The sequence below is a fragment of the Eublepharis macularius genome, chromosome 2 (assembly GCF_028583425.1).
Source record: "Eublepharis macularius isolate TG4126 chromosome 2, MPM_Emac_v1.0, whole genome shotgun sequence".
In the NCBI taxonomy this organism is placed as follows: domain Eukaryota; kingdom Metazoa; phylum Chordata; class Lepidosauria; order Squamata; family Eublepharidae; genus Eublepharis; species Eublepharis macularius.
The window spans coordinates 96,200,802-96,222,538 of NC_072791.1; the positions used below are offsets into that span (position 1 = coordinate 96,200,802).

The 21,737-nt window shown below is 44.5% G+C and overlaps 1 protein-coding gene across 1 annotated transcript in view; it reads right to left on the reverse strand.

Annotated features, from left to right (window-relative positions):
- ANO1 (anoctamin 1) overlaps positions 1-21,737 on the reverse strand; it is a 207,384-nt gene that overhangs the window by 16,231 nt on the left and 169,416 nt on the right. Inside the window, exons 18-23 of the mRNA XM_054970723.1 lie at positions 19,781-19,855; positions 17,854-18,055; positions 6,828-6,939; positions 4,436-4,493; positions 4,214-4,314; positions 2,497-2,642 (exon numbers count right to left, since the gene is read on the reverse strand). Coding sequence (XP_054826698.1) covers positions 2,497-2,642; positions 4,214-4,314; positions 4,436-4,493; positions 6,828-6,939; positions 17,854-18,055; positions 19,781-19,855 — 694 coding nt within the window. The remainder of the gene's footprint in view (positions 1-2,496; positions 2,643-4,213; positions 4,315-4,435; positions 4,494-6,827; positions 6,940-17,853; positions 18,056-19,780; positions 19,856-21,737) is intronic.

Genomic DNA, 21,737 nt, shown 5'->3' on the forward strand with positions numbered 1-21,737 from the left:
CCCTCTCCCCAGCATCCCCTTCAGAAGTCTTTCTCAGTTCAGCTCATGCTACCCAATCAGATTCCTTGGAGTAGTCTGTCACTCAAGGCTCTCTGTTTCTGTGAAGAATTAACCCTTCACTGTCCTTCAGCTGTTTGTACAGCACTTCTAAGCTTTTAAAAAGTGCAGGCTGTCACAGGGGCCCATATAAAAAAATACACCCAAAGTCCTGTAGCCTTAGAAGCTCAGCTTCTTGAATTTAGTTGATTAGTTATGCAATGACAAGACCTAATGTTATAAGAACTGTGTAGACAAAAAGGTTTTCCTTTCAGTGCCAAATGATTACAATCAAATCTTCCCTCCATTCCCTTTGTTGTCTTCTTTGTCTGAAATTTTAAATTGTGAGCTGCCATGGTACAGACCTATCTTCTTGCTGTCCACTAATGGTGCAATATAAATAATATTTATATTACAATAATTTTGTATGAAAAAAGAACTTCAGAGGTAGTCTTCTGGCAAATATTTTTTAAACAGTACATCAGAATTGAAACATTTCTCAGGCTAATCTGTACAGTTATTATTTATTTATAGTTCGCCTTTTCTCACAGAGCAAATATACAATATGATAATAGTTACAACATTCAATGGAAACAGATACAATGGAGTAGCAGCAAATTTGAAAATTAGCATAAAGCCAAACAGAGATGAAATATTTTTGAATTAAAATCTAAGTAATTAACATGACGTCTTTAGCAATGTCGAATTACCCAGTAGGAGCATTCTACATCAGCAGACAGTACCCAACAGTCTATTCTATACTTCCTGTGGCCTTATTAATCTGTTACAGAAAAACATTTCCTGAACTGGGATTAACTTCGTATCTCTCTCTGTCCATCCAATTTCTTTATCTAGTGCAAATTGCCATACAGATGGCACATATATAACTTTTCCAAATGTCCCCATATAAATATTTCAATTATGGTCTGCTTGGAAGCTTCACAGGTCCATCTATTTGGTTACTGCTGGATATAGAGTGTTGAACTAGATGGACTCTCATTCTGATCCAGCACAGGCTGATTCAAAATTACTGCATGTGGAAAAACTCCATGGCCATGGTAACCCCATTAGAAGGTGGGGTACAAACATTCCTTGGGCAACCATACTACTGGCAGCTTAGTACTGTTTTGAAATACATGACACCATCATTTTCTGCTATGTTAAGTAGTGTAAGCATAAGGCAACAATTTTCATTAGGCAAGTCAGTATCAGGTATATGCAAAACCAGAGCTTTATTTCAGCTAGAACGCCGTGGAACGGTGTTCTGTCACCTCTTGAAAGTAATCACATGTTCAGTGGCCCGCCTCTTTCCTCCCCGATCAGTCCAAGTGTTGCTGCTTTCAAAGCCGGCAGTTTTTTCCCACTGACAGGAGGGGGCTTCCTCTCTCATTGCTGAAAAAAAACTGTTTTAAAAAGCCAGCAGCTTTTCAGTGGAGGGGAGACGGAGAAGGGACCCCCCTCCTCCCCTCAACTGAAAAAAGCAGCACGGCATTTGAAAACAGCAATACTTTCCTTGCAAGAAAAGTGTTGCTGCTTTCAAAGCTGACAGTTTTTTTCCAATGACAGGAAGGGGATTCCCCTCCCATCAGCTGGAAAAAAGCTGTTTTAAAATGCTGTTGAAAAAAGTAGGGGCATTTGAAAGCAGCAACATTTTTCTTGCCACATAAGAAAACTGTTACTGCTTTCAAAGCCTGCAGCTTTTTTCAGCTGGCAGGAGGGGGATTCCCTTCCCATCAGCTGAAAAGTGGCTGCTTTTGAAAGCAACACTTTTGTTGCAGTTTGCAAATGGCAAGAAAAGTGCTGCTTTGAGCTTCGGTGTGCTCCGTAAAATTCCCAAATCATTAAGGAGCATACTGAAGTGTTTAAATACCCAAATCCCGAAGCGGCTTGCCGCTTGAGAGTTACACTACTTTTTTCCAAGAAAAAAAGCCCTGCACAAAGTTGTTATTTATTCCAGAGTTTAGTCAGCAGTCCAGTGAAATGTGATATCCAGGGGAACACAACACACAGCTTGATAAACCATATCTCCCAGTCAAGGTGAAACAGCATACTTTCCTTTTTTGTACTATGAAGAATAGCTGTTAACAGATTACATAACTGTAGTTGATTAACAGAATGTCTTTTAAACAATTTATTAATCAAATTAAATATATCTTTTATTCCATCTTCTTATTAATCAAATGTATTTACATAATTTTGCATATTACCACAACCTCAGTAAAAGTGCCCTTTTGCGATATGGGAGGAAGAATGAGATAACCTATACTTATCCCCCATTTCTGGTTTTATAAGAAATGCATCATAACCAAAATAACTTAAAAATAAAAAAGCATAGCTTCTACTCTCAGCTGCACTGATCAAAATTTACCTTCACAATTAAAACTGGACCTTCACTAATTAATCAGTGATTAAGCCAATTCAAACTTGAACCCTTAAATAAACTCATGAAATCTCACTCACTCATTTCCATGTATTCCGGAGTCAAGCCTGCAAAAGGCTCTAAGTTATAGTCTACTTCATAGCGCTGTTTTTTCTTCATGTGCTCTTCATAGTCTACAGGCTGTCGTCGTTTCAGTTTCAAGTATCTTATCAATTTTTTCATTTTTCTGGGAAGAAACAAAAAGAAGTACTTTAGATCTTTCACTGATTTCATAACAGTGTTTTATGGCTTGAAAATATCTACTTTCATTATGTTGTACAAAGATTTGTAAGATATAATACAGTAAAGACAAATTGGCAAACATATGCATTTAACAAAGCTAGTTATATTGGAATAGCGGCCAAGATTCAAAGAAAAGTGCAAAAATTTTCCTATGTGCCCGCTAGTTCCCTTGTATTATGTCTTCAGGTGGGCTTTACCTGAAGTTCCTTCAGTGATTGTTTGGAAAATATAGTAAATAGGGGTGTGCACCACCAAAAAAATTGGGAAGGCTGGAGCTGCCTCCTCCAGCCGCGACGGCCATTTGGAGGCAGGAAGGGCCTTCTCCATCTTCTCCGTCACCGTGTGGCCCCACAGGATGGCGGGGAGGGCTGGAACTGTCGCCGCTGCTGCGCTGCCTCCTTTGGGCCCACAGCAGCCCACAGGGCAGTGGAGAAAGCTGGATGTGATGGCGCATAGCCCCACAGAGTGGTGGAAAAGCCCCACAGAGTGGTGGGGAAGGTCAAAGCTGTCGCTGCTGCCACCGCCACCCCACCGCTTCCGTAGCCACAGCGGCCTGCTGGGCAGCCAGCAAGGCTGAAGCTGCCGCAGCCATGCTGCCGCCTCCACCACCGCAGCAGCAGAGACAAGGTAAGTTGGGGGGGGCTGGGGCTCAGGGGCTGGGGCTTGTGGGGCTTGGGGTGTTTAAAGGGCTCTGCCACCCCACCACCTCCGTGGTCGCAGCAGCCTGCTGGGCAGCCATGAAACAACAGGAAAGGGGCCCTTTAAACTTCAGCTGCCAGGCGGAGGGATTTTCCCCCACCTGCCAGCTGATAGTTTAAAGGGACCTGCCACTTGCAAGAGGCAGGGAAAAGACCCTTTAAACTCGGCCCTGAAACTTCCTGAAGCAACCCAAATGCTTCGGGGAAGGTTTGATTCAGGATTTCCAAATTCAGGAATCCCGAATCTTTACATATCGGGTCTGATTCGGGTATTTTATCCGAATCGGAAACCCAAAGCGCACATCCCTAATAGTAAATATTAGAAGAGGGGACTCCAAAAACTATATTTGTGAATATAATAGAACTGAAGGTCCTGGCCTAAATATCTGCAAAATCCTTGTTTATGTTTTTTTTGCTGTTCATAATGAATACATTTAAAATGTTAAAACAACAAATTTTAGATCATGTATGACATAGGGTTGCCCTAACCTGGATAGCCAAGGTAAGCCTGATCTTGTCATATTTCAGAAGATAAGTAGGGTCGGCCTTGGTTAGTAATTGGATGAGAGACCTTCAACAAAGACCAGGGTTGCAGAGACAGGCAATGGCAAACCACTTCTGTTAGTCTCTTGCCATGAAAACCCCACAAAGGGTCACCATAAGTCAACTCTGACTTGAGGGCACTTTCCACCATGACATAGGGCTATTAATATCTTTTCTTGTGTATCATCTTTATAACAAAAGTAAATGGCATTTGTGCCAGTAAAGGTTTATTTTGCAGATGTTATTGACTTATTCTAATTCTTTAATTACTTACGGGATGCCAATCTCAAAAAGATTATTCTGAATCAGCTGTTTGCCCAACATAATAATGCTGAGTTGTATACACAATTCCATTAAACAACCCCCAGGAGCACACTAAAAGGGAGAAAATGTAAATGTTAGATCAGCATTTCTTCCAGGTAACTTCCTTAAATTTTCACAGTTGTTTTCCAAAAAGAGAAATAAACATGCAATTCCCCCTACCCCTGGCGATTACCTCTTCCATTCTGAAAGAATGAAAAATGTAGACGTAGTCACCTGGGCGTCCAACAAATCTAGGAGAATTTGAGAACAACAGTTAAAATTACATCCAGCCTTTCTGTAGGTGAAAAGTGGAGCAGGGTTTCATATTGTTTGTCCAAATTTCATGTTTATTCAAAATCTACATGGATTCATATTTTTCAGTCAATACATAATTTGCCAACACAGCTGAAAGAACAGAAAGCAGATCTAAATATAGGAGATGGAATTATTTTTCACACAACTATTATCAAATATATAGTTTAAAGAAGTAACTCCTGCTTGAGCTGGCTTTATTGTATCATAGTGTGATGAAATTAATTTTTTTTAAAGTTTCCAAAGCATAGCATTCAGAGAGATGGAAGAGAAAGAATGATAGCTTGATTGACAGGCTGCCTCCTCCTCTCTGACTGGCCAGTCAGAACAGCCCTCAGGATGAGAGTTGGTACAGACAGGATTTTGAGTCTAGTTGGGAGTTTGGAGTTCAGTTGAGTGTGTGAGAGAGTCCGACAAGGAGGGCCAGACACGTTTCTTTCTTAAGTGAGGAAAAGGAAAACATTTGCCCTAACTGTAACAACCTTGTCTTAAGGAAGGCTTTTAGGGAGCAATCCTAAGCAGGTCTACTCAGAAATACATTTCATTTTATTCAATGCAGCTTACTCTCAGGAAAGTATTCTTAGGATTGTAGGTCTAGTTAAGGATTCCAAGTATAAAAGCCAGCACAAGTTAAAACCCATTTACAAAGCCAAGATAGAACTGGCAGAGTGAGTGGGTAGTAAGTGGAGACTCCCATTCAAGCCAAGTGATTAGGTTTATGCCTTCTTAGGTGAAGAAGAAGAATTCCTGACCAGTGTCTAGCAGGGGGTTTGGCCCTAAGGAGGACCCTGGGTCTGTTGTAATTGGAAACAGTGTTGAACACCTGAGCTGAAAAGGAAAATCTGTGAAGAAACATTGTTGCTTTAACCAAAATATTAAACAAAACACCTCCCACTCTTGAGGATTGTAAACACTGGAAACTAAGCTTCAAGAAAACTGTTTTGCTTATTACTTTTAATAAATTTTACCTCCGCAATTTCATCCCGACTGCCCATATTCCATCCCTTCCTGTTCAAGAAAGTTGCTGTTTTTTTTTACAGTTATTCAGCCTCTATTGCTATTTCATACCAAGAAGAAGGCACCTGCTTTTCCTCTATCAAGTTTTTGGGCTGGGCTAAAAAGTCAAAAATATAACTGCTTATCAGAATGGGACAAAATGAACTTTACAACCATAAAGAAAGACATGCTACTTGAGGCTGCTCAGCCAAAGCAAGCAAACTTGGATTTTGGTGGGAAAATCTGCCTCAATGTGGGGGAGTGAAGGGGTGTGTATGTCATACATGGATACAATGAACTTTGTGTTCATAACCAACAGCTTCTGAGACCTTTGGTTTCCCTAATTTCCTGTTCTGAAAGGAGCTGCATGTGCTGACTAGTGATTCCATCCAGGACTTCTGGGTTTTAAGGAGGTGTGCGTGCAGTGAAAGAGAATGAGATACTAAGGTTAGAGATACAAAAACCCCAAAGAACTCATGGAAGCTTCTCACATTGTAAAATTTGGAGTCCACAAAAGCAGGTCTAGGGTATACATCTGCTTTATTTGAACTGGAGCACACTAAGCCTCAGCCAGGCATCCCTCTTGGATTCAGGACTCAACTAACCTCACCCTCCTCAGGAGCATGCCTAATCTGACTGCTCAACAAAATATACCTGCCAGTCAGCCAGTAGGTGATGACTAACAGGAACATATATTACACACGGCACAGTTGATGACAACCTATAGATAGATCTTTTCATACATTCCTAAGCGCAATCACAAGGAATTCTAGGAATATAAATCAATTGCAGGTAATATAATCTATGAAAATGAGGGACTGACTGTGGAGGCCACAGAAGAATTTTGACACTTCAAGTTTTAAAAAAAAGCTTCTTGACTTTTCTACTTGTAAAAGCATTTTAAAATGTTCTGGAAATAATGATTGGAAATTGAAAATAAGGAAGCAAGTACTCACAGTAATGTGATGGATATTTCAATCTGTGCAAACATACACTGTGATAATCCATGAAAGATTGTTTTGTATAAATACCTAGGTGCTTCCCTTTTGTATGGCATACACAGGTGGGCATATACTACATTTACTATATGGCAGTTTTTTCATGCTGTGCAGGAAAAGTGCTCCCCACTTAAGCATAACTGATACAATTTTTTTGCATCATCTGCTAACACCATGGCCTAAGTAGCAGTTTGTCCTTGAATAATTGTTTTATGTAAACAAGGACTCAGAGTAAGCATGAAGGGACTGCTAAACATTTAATTAACATGTGCAACTTACCGCCCCTTGAAGAAAGCAACATAAAAAATGGGAGTGTAAGCATTGACAAATTTCAGAAGGAAGGCCTTGAAAATCAAACGTTCTTCAAAACTCTTGTCGGTTTTTGGAACCTCTGACATAAATGAGAAAGATATAAGTGATGCTTGAAAGGAGTATATGCTAACATTACATTTTACAGCCTTTATAATATCAAACTTTAGAAGACTGCCTATGAACTGTTTTGTTGTATCTTTTAAAGAAGAGAACACATATTTTCAAGATAAAGAATAAAACAAATACAAAATCACTAAAGGCAGGAAACTGAAAAATCGTGATACAATATATACATACTTTATAATATACATGTTCTTGGTTAATCCCTTTTCATTTACATATATCCATTTTATTTAAATCATATCTTGATTCCATTTAAATCAATTAATTGCACCCGAGCTAACAGTGAACCAGTCTTCATGTATTAGTGACCTTCACTGTAATCTCCATGGGAGCAATTCATACATATTTAGCGACAGAAGTACAATAGTTTTAAATAATAGGATGAACCAGGGCCTTCATGGCGTGATTTCCTGACTTGACTTTGCTTCGTGGTGTGATGACTTCAGAAATCGCGCCATGAAGGCGCATCATTCCGTACATTTTGCACTATTTTGTGGGAGGGGAAGACGTGTGAAAACAGCCTTGGTTAGAAGAACTGCGTTTACATCTATACAAAATATTCATAATTATATAGCTGGAATCCTATGATCTGCCAGCTCCTGAACTTGGAAGGTCCATGGCAAGATGCCACTGGCTGGCCTCACCACCTTGCGGGACCATGCCCCTACCCCTGAGCTGAAAACTGCTGCCCTCATCATTCACCCCATCCCTCTAGATGGTGGTGGCAGCTTCTAGCCACCACTGCAGTTTGCACAAAAGGGTGCTAATGTGAATGGCACCGGCTGCTTACTTCCCATTTGCCAACTATCCAAGAACAGATGCAGCAGTGCAACAGCTGCTTCTTGGAACAGGAAAAGCCCCATAATTGGCAGGAAGGACCAGAAGACACAAGTGCTGCTGCTGCCACCCAGAAAAAAAGAATAGGCTGAAACAACTACTGCCTAATGATGCTGCTGTCTGATGCTGACCCCAGAATGTCTGGTGTTAGTTCCAGGGCTAGAGCAACATCCATCAATTCTACTGCATCTATAGCTGTCTTTGGCCATTGCCATTTGGGGGCATTATATGAAAGGCATGGGATACATTGCACATGCACTGTGGATCTAGATACCTTTGCCATCCTATAGACAAAAGTAATTTCTAGTAAGGAAGTTTCTGGCAGAAGTTTCTCTAACAGAGTGCAAAGTTGGCTTACTCTGCTCTGCATGCCTCAGATAGAATGTCACTTTCCCTGCAAAATCTGGAAGCTACTTTGTAGGCACTATATTAGTTTATACTATGTAAGCTATGTACAACTGGGCTGTAAATTAAATGTAGGAAGAATCTCCACAGCAGGGTAGTCCTGTTACTGTACACAATATGCTTGGTCAAGTAATCTGTGTTTTAATACATGCATTCCTTTATTTGCAAAGTGTTACCATGACTCTTGCTTTCAATATGCTGAACAGAGTACACTTTAGATTATAAGAATTAATCTTTTTAATACATCCCTTCCCCCCCCATTTTTTATTTAAATATGCTTAATAAACAGTTACAAATTCAAAAAAGATAATCGTTATACAATAATATTGAATGAGTTTCCTGGTACATACATTTAAAATGGTTTGCATATAGAGATTTCAAATAAGATTTTTTACAGCTGAGTGCTCCATCATAGATTGGAAATAACTATTATTATAGTATGTAGCCTTCATAAAACAGTTAACAATAGTAGTATAGGAAAAGAAAGAAAATAGAAGAAAAGATTTTGTAACGGTTATTGAAACCCTTATAAACCATGCCAATATAACACCTCTTTCCTTTACCTCCCTCTCACCCTCCCCCTATTACCCAACCTTTTTCCCAACCTCCCCCCCCTCTCTTGTATTCCCTAAAATAACAATTCTTCTAATAGTAAATAGCTATATCAACAGGATTGTACTCTATAACTGTATGGATACCCTCCATCGGTTATTGGAAAACCAACTTGAGTACAATATACTAAACAATGGGAGCAAGCACAGAGTGCATCCGACTCGCCCCCCCCTTCTTCCAATAAATTTACATTAAAGGTTTCTGTTATCACAACCACAGTGGCAGTTTCTTTTTAGTTCAAGATGGGCTTTCAGTTTAGTCTCACTGGAATCTTGCTGTTTTAAAAGGAGACAAGGCTTGAAGATTTTTTCGCTTCTGTGATGTTTTCTCTATGTCCATTGAGATTTCTATTCCAATATCTTTGAGCAATGTTGACCTCTTTGTCAGTGGCAGTATATGTAGTATTTTGATGTTTTACTTGCAAGGTGGTAAAGTTGTTCCAGTTGTATTTAATCTGTTTTCTTCTTAATGTCTCTGTTATTTCTTTGAGCTCCCATCTTTTATTTAAAACTTCTGCTGGCAAGTCAGATAGAACCAGAATGGGAGAATCATTGAAGCTTAGTGAACCTTTTTTCTTGATCAAGTCCAGGATTTTCTTTTTTTTCACTCCAACTTGCAAATGTAGCCACTATATCTCTGGGATATTTTCTTTTGCTTTGATAGCTTTTACCTATACGATAAGCATTCGTTATTCTCAATCCTGTTCCCTCTTCCATAGACAGGGATTTCCTTAACCAAGAGTTTAATAAAGATATAAGGTCTTCTTTTAATGAGCAATTTTCTTCTATGCTCCTAACTTTAATATTTAATTGTCTGGCAGATATGTCAAGCCTTAATATTCTATCCTGCAAGAGATTTTCTTTTTTTAACTCTGTAAATTCCATTTGCAGTGTCCTTCCTAATTCGATTGCTGCTTCAGCATTTTGTGCAGCTTTGAACTGAGCTGTTTTTAGCTTTGCAAATTGTTGTTATTGTATGTAGTAAAGAAGTCCTCTTACTTTGTAGTCTTTGCTCCATTTGTGTTAGAAGTAGAGTAAAAGAAGTTTCTAATCCAGTTGGCAAGTTCGGGGGAATAGCTTCTCTGTTCGTCATTTTGTCTCCTCCACTTAATGCGCTCGTTGTTTCAGCTGAGGCTTGTGAACTCGGAAAGAAGTCTTGCAGTGAACTCGGAAAGAAGTCTTGCTGATGCTTCTTTTTTCAGCAGTCTGCTTCCCCATACATTAATTTTCTGTCGGTTGTGAAGCTTTTATTTGGGTGAAAAAGGAGGGGGGAGTAGAGCCTCGGCACTAAATGTCCTTCTCCTCTCCCAGCAATGCCACACCCCCTTTAATATATCCCTTTTGATAGAGATGATCCCATCTGAAGGTGGGGACAGAAAAATTCCCAAAGATTCTCGAAAACTTATATCCGAAAATCTTGTTGGTCTCTAAGGTGCCACAAGACTCAAATCCAACACAAGACTAATTTCAGTAGGAGCTATATACATCTATTCTTATTTTTCCTCAAGGTAAACAGTGACGAAGATTTATGCTATGTTAGCTGAAGCTGATTTTTAAGGACTGGGCTATAAACCAACTGAGGGAAGCATCTCCACACCTGGAGATGAACTTTCAAAAATGCTTTTTACTCCAAAGTAAGAGAAGATGATGTTGATTTATATCAGCCAATTTACCTATTGATAACCAGTTAGGATTAACTACCTGTTATACTGGGGATCCATAATTGGATCTTCGGGCATGTGCTTTATTCTTAAAAAGCAACCTTGGGGGCCTCCTGGACTGGAGCTGCTGTGCTGGATGTGTTTGTGTTTCTTCACCTTGTCCCAATAAAACCACCCTGCTTCTTGTTCTCCCCAGTAGGTGAAAAGAAAAATTACTATATGCATGAAAAACAGGGTTTCTCACCTGTAACTGTTGATCATCGAGTCTCTTCTGTGTAGACACACATTGGGACTGCGCAGGCACAGGCCAGCCGCGGAAAAGATTTTTCTAGCTTATAGAGATGTGAAGGGGATTCTCGGATCCACCGCGCATGCGCGCCGGTGTTCCCGCCAAATTTGAATGTATATATATCCGAACGTCCCCGACATTCCCTCAGTTCACCTGAGCCGCCGGAGAACCAATTTAGTTAACCAAGCACTCACAGCGGGGTAGGTGGGAGGGAATGTGTGTCTGCACAGAAGAGACTCGACGATCAACAGTTACAGGTGAGAAACCCTGTTTATCGTCGTCGTCCTTCTGTGCAGCCCCACATTGGGAGAATAACTAGCATCTCACCAATGGAGGTGGGTGTGAGTGTCTACTTGAACAAAGAATGCAGGACAGCTGTGCCAACAGCTGATTCATGCCGTGCATTCACGTCTACAGAATAATGTTTGATAAAAGTGTCTGCAGTGGACCACGTCGCAGCTTGACAGACGTCCTGGAGCGGCACTCCTCGCAAGAAGGCAGCAGAAGCAGCTTGTGCCCGAGTAGAATGAGCAGTAACCAACAAGGGGCACTGGACTCCAGCTTGCCAATAACAAAGTTTAATTGTAGACACAATCCAGCGAGAGACGGATTGGGCAGAAACAGGTGAGCCCTTGCGAGGGCCAGAGTAACACAAAAACAGAGCAGGAGATTTCCTAAAACATTTTGTGCGATGTAAATAAAACAATAAAGCACGTTTTACATCCAATGTGTGTAGCGCCCGTTCCCCTGGAGAGGAGGGTGTCGGAAAAAAGGAAAGCAGGACCACCTTTTGCTGTAGGTGAAATTTGGAGACCACCTTGGGCAGAAATTCTATGCTAGTGTGGAGCATGACCATACCAGGGAAAAACTGCAGGAAGGGAGGGTCACACCTCAGAGCAGACAGCTCCCCAACACGCCTAGAGGACGTGACTGCCACCAGAAAAGCTACCTTTTGTGTGAGCAAAGGCAAGGGACAGGTGGACAGGGGCTCAAAGGGCCACAGCATCAGTTGGGAGAGTACCAGGGACAGACTCCACTGAGGAATCAGCGTGGCCCTAGGAGGGAAGGTCTTGAACAGGCCCTTTAGGAACTGCTTGGAAAGCTAGTGCGTAAAAACGGTCTTCCCATCAATCTGCTCATGGAAAGCAGAGATCGCAGCCATGTGTACCTTAATGCCCGAGAAGGCAAGACCCTGCGAGCACAAGTCCAGGAGGTAGTCCAGAATGATAGGTAAGGGACAATCAAAGGGAGAAGCCCCCCTGGGGGCCAACCACCTGGAAAAACGTGACCACTTCCTCTGGTAGGATAGCCTGGTTGATAGCTTCCGGGCATTCAGAATGACCTTAAGAACCTCTGAGGAGAGGCCTACTCCGGAGCGCACAGGAGCCAGGCAGCCAGGCTCAGGACTGCCACATTGTGGTGCCTGACCCTGTCCCTGATTAATAGGTCCGGGGCAGGTGGCAGCAGTAGGCATCGTCCCTGTGACAGGGAGAGTAAGAGAGGGAACCAATCCTGGCGAGGCCACTGAGGGGCAATCAGGATACAGTGGGCGTTGAAGGCCCTGACCCTGGAGAGGACCCTGTGCATGAGCGGGAAGGGCGGGAAGGCATAAAAGAGCCCCGGGGACCAGGGTATCTGAAAAGCATCCCCTAGCAAGTGACGGCCAATTCCAGCCCGGGAGCAGAACAGCGGGGCCTGCTTGTTGTGGGCCGTGGCGAAGAGGTCGATGAGTGGTGTACCCCATGCGCGGAAGACTAGGCGGAGGTAAGCCCTGTTGAGGGACCACACGTGTTGGGGCAGAAACACCCTGCTCAGCGTGTCCGCTGCGGTGTTGAGCTCCCCGGCAATGTGAACGGCCCTGGGAAGGACGTTGTTGACAATGGCCCAGTTCCAGAGAGCCGCTGCTTCCCTGCAGAGCTTGAGCGAGACCGTTCCTCCCTGCTTGTTGAGGTAATAGCAGGCCGTGGTATTGTCCGACAGGACCTGAACCTTCTTGTTCCGAATGACATCTGTAAAAGAAGCAAGGGAGTAACGGATTGCTCTAAGCTCTAAGAGGTTAATGTGCATGTTCGCCTCAGTCGGGGACCAGATGCCTTGGGCTGACAGCTGCCCACAGCGCCCTCCCCATCCCAAGTTGGAGGCGTCAGTAAAGATGGTGACCTCTGCCAGGAAAGGGCCAAAAGGACAACCTTCGGACAAATTCTCAGGGACAGTCCACCAGGCCAAGGAATGCTGTATCACCCTGGGGATGGAGAATTTCTGATGCTGGCCCATAGTGAGGGGGTTGTACGTCCAGACGAACCAGTTTTGCAGAGGCCTCATATGCAGGCGTGCGAAAAAAACTACCCCTGTGGAGGAGGCCATAAGGCCTAACAACGTCTGAATTAAGAGGGCAGTTTGGAAACGGTTGTGCACGAAATGACGGGCTAGGGAGGAAAGCCTGGACAACCGATACGGGGATAAGTAGGCCCTGCCCCGTGGCGAGTCGAAATGGACCCCTATAAATCTAATGGCTGTGCCCGGAGATAAGACAGACTTATCCCAATTCACCACCAAGCCCAACCTAGCTAGAACAGACAAGGTGAGGGCAATATGATCCCGGAGAGAGTCAGCTGAAAGTCCCACCAGAAGCCAGTCATCCAGATAGGGGTAGATAAAGCATCCTTTGGACCTTAGATACGCCACCACAGTGGCCATACACTTTGTGAAAACCCTGGGTGCCGAGGCCAGCCCAAAGGGCAATACTGTATATTCATATACAGAACCCCCACAGACAAACCGCAGATACTTTATGTGGCCCTCAAAGATGGAGATGTGGAAGTAAGCGTCTTTCAAGTCTAGAATAGCTAGCCAGATGCCTGCTTCCAAGAGCTCTATGACCCTTGTCAGGGTCAGCATCCAAAATTTCTCAACCTTTAAAAAGCTGTTCAGGCCCCTAAGGTCTAAGATGGGTCGAGACCCACCATCCTTCTTATCTACGAGAAAGTATCTTGAATAGAATCCCCAAGGGGAAGTAGCGACATTGACCACCCAGACAGCACCTTTGTTCACCAACTCCATAACATTATTGTGTAAAACAACATTCCAACATGGAGAACAACGGGGAGGGAGAGAAAGGGGAGGTGCATCAGAAAACAACAATTTGTAACTATGCGCCACAATAGAGAGGACCCAAGTGTCAGAGGTAACAAGTTGCCAACAGGGCAAAAAAGGCCGAAGCCTGTCCAAGAAATGGGCAGCAACGACAGTGTCCTTGTAGGCCAACTGGGGAGCGTCCAGGCTTAGTCAGAAGACAGAAGGCTTCTGCACGGAGGTCGAGGGTTTAGGAGAGGGGGGCTGCTGCCTCCCCTTGGACCGGCCGGAGCGCCTGGAAGAATGGCGCTGCTGGGTCGAGTAGGACCGGTGGCCATAGGACTGGCCCAAGAAGAATCGCCCTTGACGCTTCTGGTAAGGCTGATAAGGGGTCTGGTAGGATCGGAACCGACCGTAACAATACCTCGGACCCGACGGCTGAGCCGAAGGAGCGACTCCTAGGGACTTGGCCGTTTGCTGGTTCTTTTTCATCAGCGAGAGGGATTCATCTGTGTTCTCCGAAAAGAGCTGGGGCCCCTCAAACGGAAAATCCTCCACCTTCGCCTTCTTCTCTGGTGGCAGGGCCGTGGACCGGAGCCAGGCGTGTCGACGCAAGACCACCGAAGTCGCCATTGCTCGCGCTGCAGAGTCGGCGGCGTCCTTGCCTGCTGTCATCTGTTGCTTTGACAGCTTCATAGCCTCAGCCTGGAGGGCCTTAACCAGGTGGCGACGATCCTCCGGGAGGTCGGAGAGGTAAGAGGACAGCCTTTTCCACAAGAATAAATTGTAGGACCCCATTATAGCTTGGGAATTCGCTATACGGAATCCTAAGGAAGTGGACGAATAAAGCTTCCTGCCCATGCCATCCAGTTTCCTGCCTTCCCGGTCTGCCAGAGCCGAAGAGGAGCTGTATCGGAACTGAGCCTGACTTTCCTCCGCCACTATGGAAGAGGACTTAGGGTGAGTGAAAAGGTATGGGCAGTCGTCCTGTTTCAGGCGATAGTACCTTTCGACCTTCTTTGCCATTGGCAGCAGGGATGCCGGTGTCTGCCAGAGCGCAAGAGCATTATCGACAAAGTCCTCTACAGGAGGGAACGCCACCGAGGCGGGGGACCCTGAATACAACGCCTCTAGCAGGTTGCTTTTAGGCTTGGAGGTCGTGGAGGCAACATCTATCTCCAGCGCAGCGGCCATCCTGACCATCTGTTCGGCGAAGATTCTGTAGTCGTCATTTGGGGATGACGAACGGAGCTCACCCACAGTGTCATCCGGGGAAGGGTCAGAAGCCACATCTGAGGAGTAATCGGACGGAGACGCCAGGCCCTCTTCATCCTTGGAATCCGAAAATTCTGCCGGGGTCTGCATCGGAACCAAAGCCAGACGTCCTGCCGGAGCCGATGGACAAGGTCTGGGAACCGAGGGATGCAGTTGCACCAGAGCCGCCAGAGGAGCAGGCGCAGGTTGCATAGCTGGTTGAACCGGAACGGAAGACAGCGGAACCGAAGGATGTTGCAGGAAGGGCACGGACTGCTGGAACCAAGCCACAAAATCCTGCCAGGACGTCATGTTCCCTATTCCCGGGACAGGCTGCCAAGGAGGTAGAGGAGCGGGCATCTGAGGAGGCCAGTGATACGGTGCCGGAACCAATGGGGTAGGCTGTGTCAGGGCTTGCCGCCGCTGCCGCTGGGCGTGGCACTGGGCAGTCTGCTCCTGACGTCACAGGGGGACCAGGGATTCTGCAGAACCCTGCTCTGTGGAAGGAGGGGCGGTATACCTCACCCAGACTCCCTCTCAGTCCACTCGCTGGCCTGCTCAACCTGGCCTGCTTACCCTCTGCGTCCTCCTTCATCTCCTCCTTCCAGGACTCTCCTCCAAGCCTCCACCCTTGCATCTTACTGCTCTCACTCCACATCACCACTCCTCACTCACACCCACCACCGCAGAGCTCTTCCCAGCCACCCTTTATAGGGTTTCCTTTCTCCACCCCGCCCTCCTTCCAGGCTTGTTCCCTCTCCTGACTGGGCCCAGCTGTGCATTCCTCCAGGTGTTTCCCTCCAACCACTAATCCCTCCTGGGCTCTTTTGCCTTGCTGGCAGGGTGGGGTTGAGTGCGAGCCATCCCCAGCTGAGGGCTCCTTGGCCTTGCTCACGAGGAGCTGCCCCAGCCAGCCTCTGTGCTATTGACCTTGCCTGGCCTTGCTCACGAGGAGCTGCCCCAGCCAGCCTCTGTGCTATTGGGCTTGCCTGGCCTTGCTCATGAGGAGCTGCCTTAGCCAGCTCCTGCGCTGCCTGCTCAGCAATGCTGGGCGTGGTTACCCATCTCTTCCCCCAGAATGCCTGTGGCAGCCCCCCCTGGAGAGGCTTGGCTTCTAACAACTCCTGAGCCAGGCTGCTGTCTTCTAGCAATGGTGTGGCTCTGGGCTGCAGCAGCGGCGTCCTCTCCCTGCCAGGTAAGGGCTCTGCTTGGGCTGCTGCTGCTGCTGGACCCACCTTTCCCCTTCTGTGGCCCTTTCCCTCCAGCCTGCTTAGCCCCCTCTCTTCCCCCTGGAAGGTGGGGCTGGCTGGTCTCTCCTTGCCCCCTCCACCCCTCTGAGGTCCTGGCCTTTTGCCCCTTCCCCATGGAGTAGGTAGGTTCTGGCCCTGGTTGCCGGCTTGGGGGGTGGAGTTGCTGCCACCCTTTTGTCCCCTGCTGTTCTCTCTTGTCAAGTCTGGGGGCTGGGGCTCAGAACCCGGACAGGCTGCATCGGAACGGAGGCCTCAGAAGGCGCTGGGGCGGATGGCAGGGAACGTTCAAACGACTGATACAGTTCCGAGAGAGGCGGGAATGGTACGTAATCCTCTGATGTTGTTGGAGGAGGCGTACAAGGAGGTGACGGGGTATGAAGACTCACCACATCGTCGTCAATCAGAACCGGTCTAGATGGCGTACCGGGCCGCACAGTCGGATCCAGGGATGGTGCATGGCCCTTAGCTTTCGACTTGGCCTTGGCCTTTTTAGGCGGGGTCTCCGAAGAAGCCTCTGCGGCCGAAACTTTAGACGAGGGCTTTGATGACGGCTTCGATGAGGAACGCTTCTTAGCCTTCCGGCTAGAAGAGCGATCCACGGAACCGGAGTCTGATCGGCCCTCCGGAATGGGTTGCCCCGTTGGTTCCGAGGGAAGCGGCTCTGGCGATTTTCGAGATGGAGCCGGCGATGGAGCGGCGGAGCGGGGCCTGTCTCCCGATGAGCCCGAGGGCTTGGGGGGGAGAAGGTTGGCATCCTACAAGAAGGCACGAAGTCTGGCCTTTCGATCGCTCCTTGCTTTCGGGGTGAAGGACGTACACACCGCACAACGCTCCACAATGTGCCCCTCGCCCAGGCAGATGAGACAGAGCTCATGGCCATCCGAGTGGGTCATCTTCGTGCTGCACTTCAGACACTTCTTAAATAAAGCTGTCTGAGACATCTTGGGATGATGTTTTCCTCAAGATGGACACAGGAAATATCATACAGCACAAGAATCGATGAATAAACTCCAAAGAGACACACAGAGAGAAGACAAGTAACGCTAGAACAAGAACCTTTTCGACGGCGTCAAAAAAGGAACTGAGGGAATGTCGGGGACGTTCGGATATATATACATTCAAATTTGGCGGGAACACCGGTGCGCACGCGCGGTGGATCCGAGCGTCCCCTTCACATCTCTATAAGCTAGAAAAATCTTTTCTGCGGCTGGCCTGCGCCTGCGCAGTCCCAATGTGGGGCTGCACAGAAGGACGACGACGATCATTTAAATACACATTGGAAGATCCAATCACAGATATTCCACATACCATGTAGGTTGGCTCTTAGTTGTTGGAATGTGTTCAGGAGATAATGCCAAGTAATCATTTAAAATATTTTTACATTATTGCCTAAAGATTCATGCCTGTGTAGTTTTGCTTGCCATTATATTCTCTGGACAGGTCATTTACTGAAACTGCGTTTTTAAGTCAAATGCCATATTTTGTACTTACCAATCTGGGTCAGCCATCTGGCTATGCAGCCATATACTTCATCCAATATTATTATCACCACCAGATTAATAATTACTGCAGTTGCAGTTACAGTTACTCTAATATTAGACCGGCCAGCTGGAGATGAATTGATGGCTAAAGCTGCTGCAGTGGAGATTCGGTATATGATGACCCCAAAAACAATTGCAAATGTCAGCCCAATCTGAAAATTAAAAAAGAGTGTATTATATGTTGTAAGAAAGTTCCAAATATTAGGGATATGTAAAATGAAACAAATGAGTCAGAAATACACATGGAAATCACTGTTTTGTTTTGTTAAAGTTGCTTCTGGAATAGCGAACCAAATCTGGGAAACCAAGTTATACTGACACTCTCCCACCAAAAAGTTTGCGTATTTCGCTTTGGTTCTTGCTGCACCAGTGGCAGTAGCAGCCAGGCAGAACTGGGCAGGTAGCATCTTGTTTTCCTTATGGGCATTGTCTACCAATTAGATCCCAATGGGAGAGAGCCCTTATGTTATGTTACATCACCTAAGTGGGAAAGGGGAATGTGCACAAGTGAATCGGTTTTCCCTCAGTGCTACCCAGGCAATGACATTGTTTCTTCAACCTCTCCCAGCCTGTTGGCTTCAGAAATGTTTGTTTAATTCCATTGGAGGGAAGGGGTTTTTTTGGTGGTGCTACCTGGGCAATGATATCATCTCCCTGTTGCTGTTGCAACTAGCAACAGCAGTACGCAAATATGTTAATTTATTGGCACTATCATTACTTAGAAAAAGAAAACAGTGAACAAAAAGCATGATTTTTTTAAATGTTGCTACACTGTGCTGGTTGGAGTGCTCTCCTGCTTGGATGCCACCCCAATGCCACACTACTGCTTGGCCAGTTTCCTGCTGAATGTGCACCTGCTGACACCTGCTTTCTTCATGGTCTGTTGTGTGTGTTTCTGCTTAAGCGAAAACTCAGCAGAGCAACGGTTTAGAGGAAGGAGTATGTTCCATGCAATTTTGGTGCCATTAAGTACAAAAACCGCTGCCTCAGAGCCTCATCTCCCCAACTTGCCCCAAAAGAACAGTGTGTGTATGTACAGCCCATACTCGGCTTCCCCAAATGTTCTTCAGGGTCCGTAAACAATGAACCTCTTTGTTGTGTATGCTCAAACTTGATGGTTTAGACGGAAGACTGCTTTCTGTGTGATTTTGGTGCTGTTAAGTGTAAAAACAGCTACCCCCCAAAGCCCTGAAAGTCTTATTGCAAAGAATGGTCCAAAACTTATAATAACAAAAACTAAACAGATTTGAGCTAAATCAGCAACGCTCTGCTTGGAAAACACCAGTAACAGTAAGTAATTCATCGGGAAACCCCAGATTCAAAACCGAAACGAATAAATTGTCAGTTCACACCTCCACCAGATATCATTAATTTTTTAAAATGGCAGTTAGATCTAGATCAAAAGGAAATGCAAAACATCAAACTGTACTATTGAATGCTTCAGTTCTTGCATATGACCTGCTTCATTTCGTACCTTTTTTCTGTATGTAAGATCTTTATGTTGCTGATCTGCCCACTTAAGAGAACAGCAGCGCTGGTAGTATATTGTGCTTGCTGTGTTTTATTGATTGATTGATTAAATAATATTTTTAATGTTGTTGTTTTAATTGATTTGTATTGGTTGTGCATTAGATTTTTATATATATTAGAAAGTCATTGTAGAAACCAAGTGAGCCAAACGGTGGACTATAACTCATCTCAAACAACTAATAAATAAAATTGAAGAAAAAGTTCTAATTCCTAGGTCAATTAAAGTATACACAAAATAAAACTTTAAAACCTCAGGCACTTTCTCTAACATCTTAGGGAAGACTTCCTTATTCTTACAAAGATCTAGCATTGCAAAGAATCTGAAATATTTATTAATTTATACTTACCATGAAAATAATGCTCACAAAATTTGTAAAGTATGCTGGAAAACGATCTTTCCATGTCAATTTTTCTTTTTCAGTCTAAAGTACGAAAGAAAATACAACAACCTACTATTTAATATAGCCGTCCAGAGCAGCTAAATTGTTTTTTGTTTTTTCACTTGTGCTTGGCATTCAAACTCTGACGTGTGGAAAAGCAATCAAGCACATAACTTTACTGAAGTGCAGAGACAAAGTAGCAGAAGTAACATTTTAAAAACAGATAACTGGGACAGGGTGATGTCAATTCAGTGACTTCAATGGACTTCAACTGTATAAAGAGGGAAATAAATCTCTATATTTGTTTCAAAGTAGAACCAATTTGAGTATCCATCCTGGGCATCAAGCAACTTTTTAAAAACAGGTATTCATAGGGTCTATAAGACAATATTTATTTGTATTTAGTTTAAAATGTTACAGTGTTTTTTCCCTTTGGAACTATTTTCATTGATTTTTTAAAAATTGTATTATGCATTTGTAATAATCAGGAAGTTCCCCTCTCTACTGAACCAGGGAGGTCGCTGCTCAGAAGGTTTGTTAATTTCCTCTTTGCCTGCCCAAGGCTCTGTCAGTTTCACCTCCCCTTCTAAAAGTAGAAGAGGAAATAAACATTCTAAGAAGAGATCTCCCTGGCTCTGTAGAGAGGGAATGTTGACAAAGCCTTCAGATCTCTTTTAAAACTCAGCTTCCCGGCTAACATTGCAACTCCCTTCACGTGCTCCTCCTCGTGTAATTCGTCTCTTGTAGCTTATCTCTCTCAGGTAACATCTACTTTGGCCATCAAGTTCAATTCCTTGAAGTTACCAGTACACATCTGAATATGTTGGTTTCTACCTGCTTTGGAGCCTCTCACAAGGCTCAGTGTCAATGGGAGTAAATAACTTGTTTCAAAATCCTAATGTGGAATATGCCCTCACAGCTCCTTGCATTATCTTTCCAAGACAAGGGGACAGCAATTGCTTTCTCAGTTGTCGTAGAAGTCACAAAAATGGTAGTCTGGCTAGCATGAGGACTTGCATATGGTTCTGCATTTGTTAATGCCAGCAGGGAAAAACATGGAAAGTGATGAAGAATCTCTAAGGAACTTCAGTGCAGCACCTCCATCTCTCTGTCCAGGTCTGCCTACATTTGTCGCAGTTGCCAAGAGATGCTGCCTGTTTCTTTCAAAGTTCTAATTCTTAGGCAAAAAGACAGGATGCAACAGCCTTCCTTCCATTATGATTCACTTCTATCTTTTTCCTTTGCCTGCTATAGAAAGCAGGTCTCCAATGTTGCCCTACAGCAGGCCAGGAAAGAGGGTGATAAAAGGACTGGTGAAAAAACAGAACAGGAAATGCAGCAGTTGCACCTCTCCTGATATCCTAGGAACTCTTAAAGACACTGCACTACCTCTCTGGGTTGAGACAAATAATTGGATCTTGCAGACATGGTCCTTTACTAGCATAAATTACTCCATCACAAAAAGCATTAAGTTAGGTGCAGCAGGTTCTTGCAGAGGAAAGCAGTGCTGCTAGTGGAATAGACCTGTTGAATCCAACCTACTGAATTATTTGATTAAACTTTAATTTCTTAATTCCATGAGCAATGGGAATTTTATTTCTACATATTGTCACTGAGATGATTTGCAGGGCCCAAAGACAAATGTATATGATAACACCCCGTATAATTACAGAAACCCAAAGTAAGAACACCAAACACTAAAAGTTACATGCACATCACATGTATGTTGTCCAAAAAAACAACAGCAGGCAATTCTTTCAAGCACATGGCACGTGCACCATTGCAAAAGTGCCACACCAGTCAATATGTAAGAAAAAACCATGCAGTGCCATTCCAAACAGTCTCAGTAAGAGTGCTGACAAAAAAGGGCTGGGGTGAAAGGGAAAAAGAAGTATATGTGAATATTAGACAATCAAGACACATT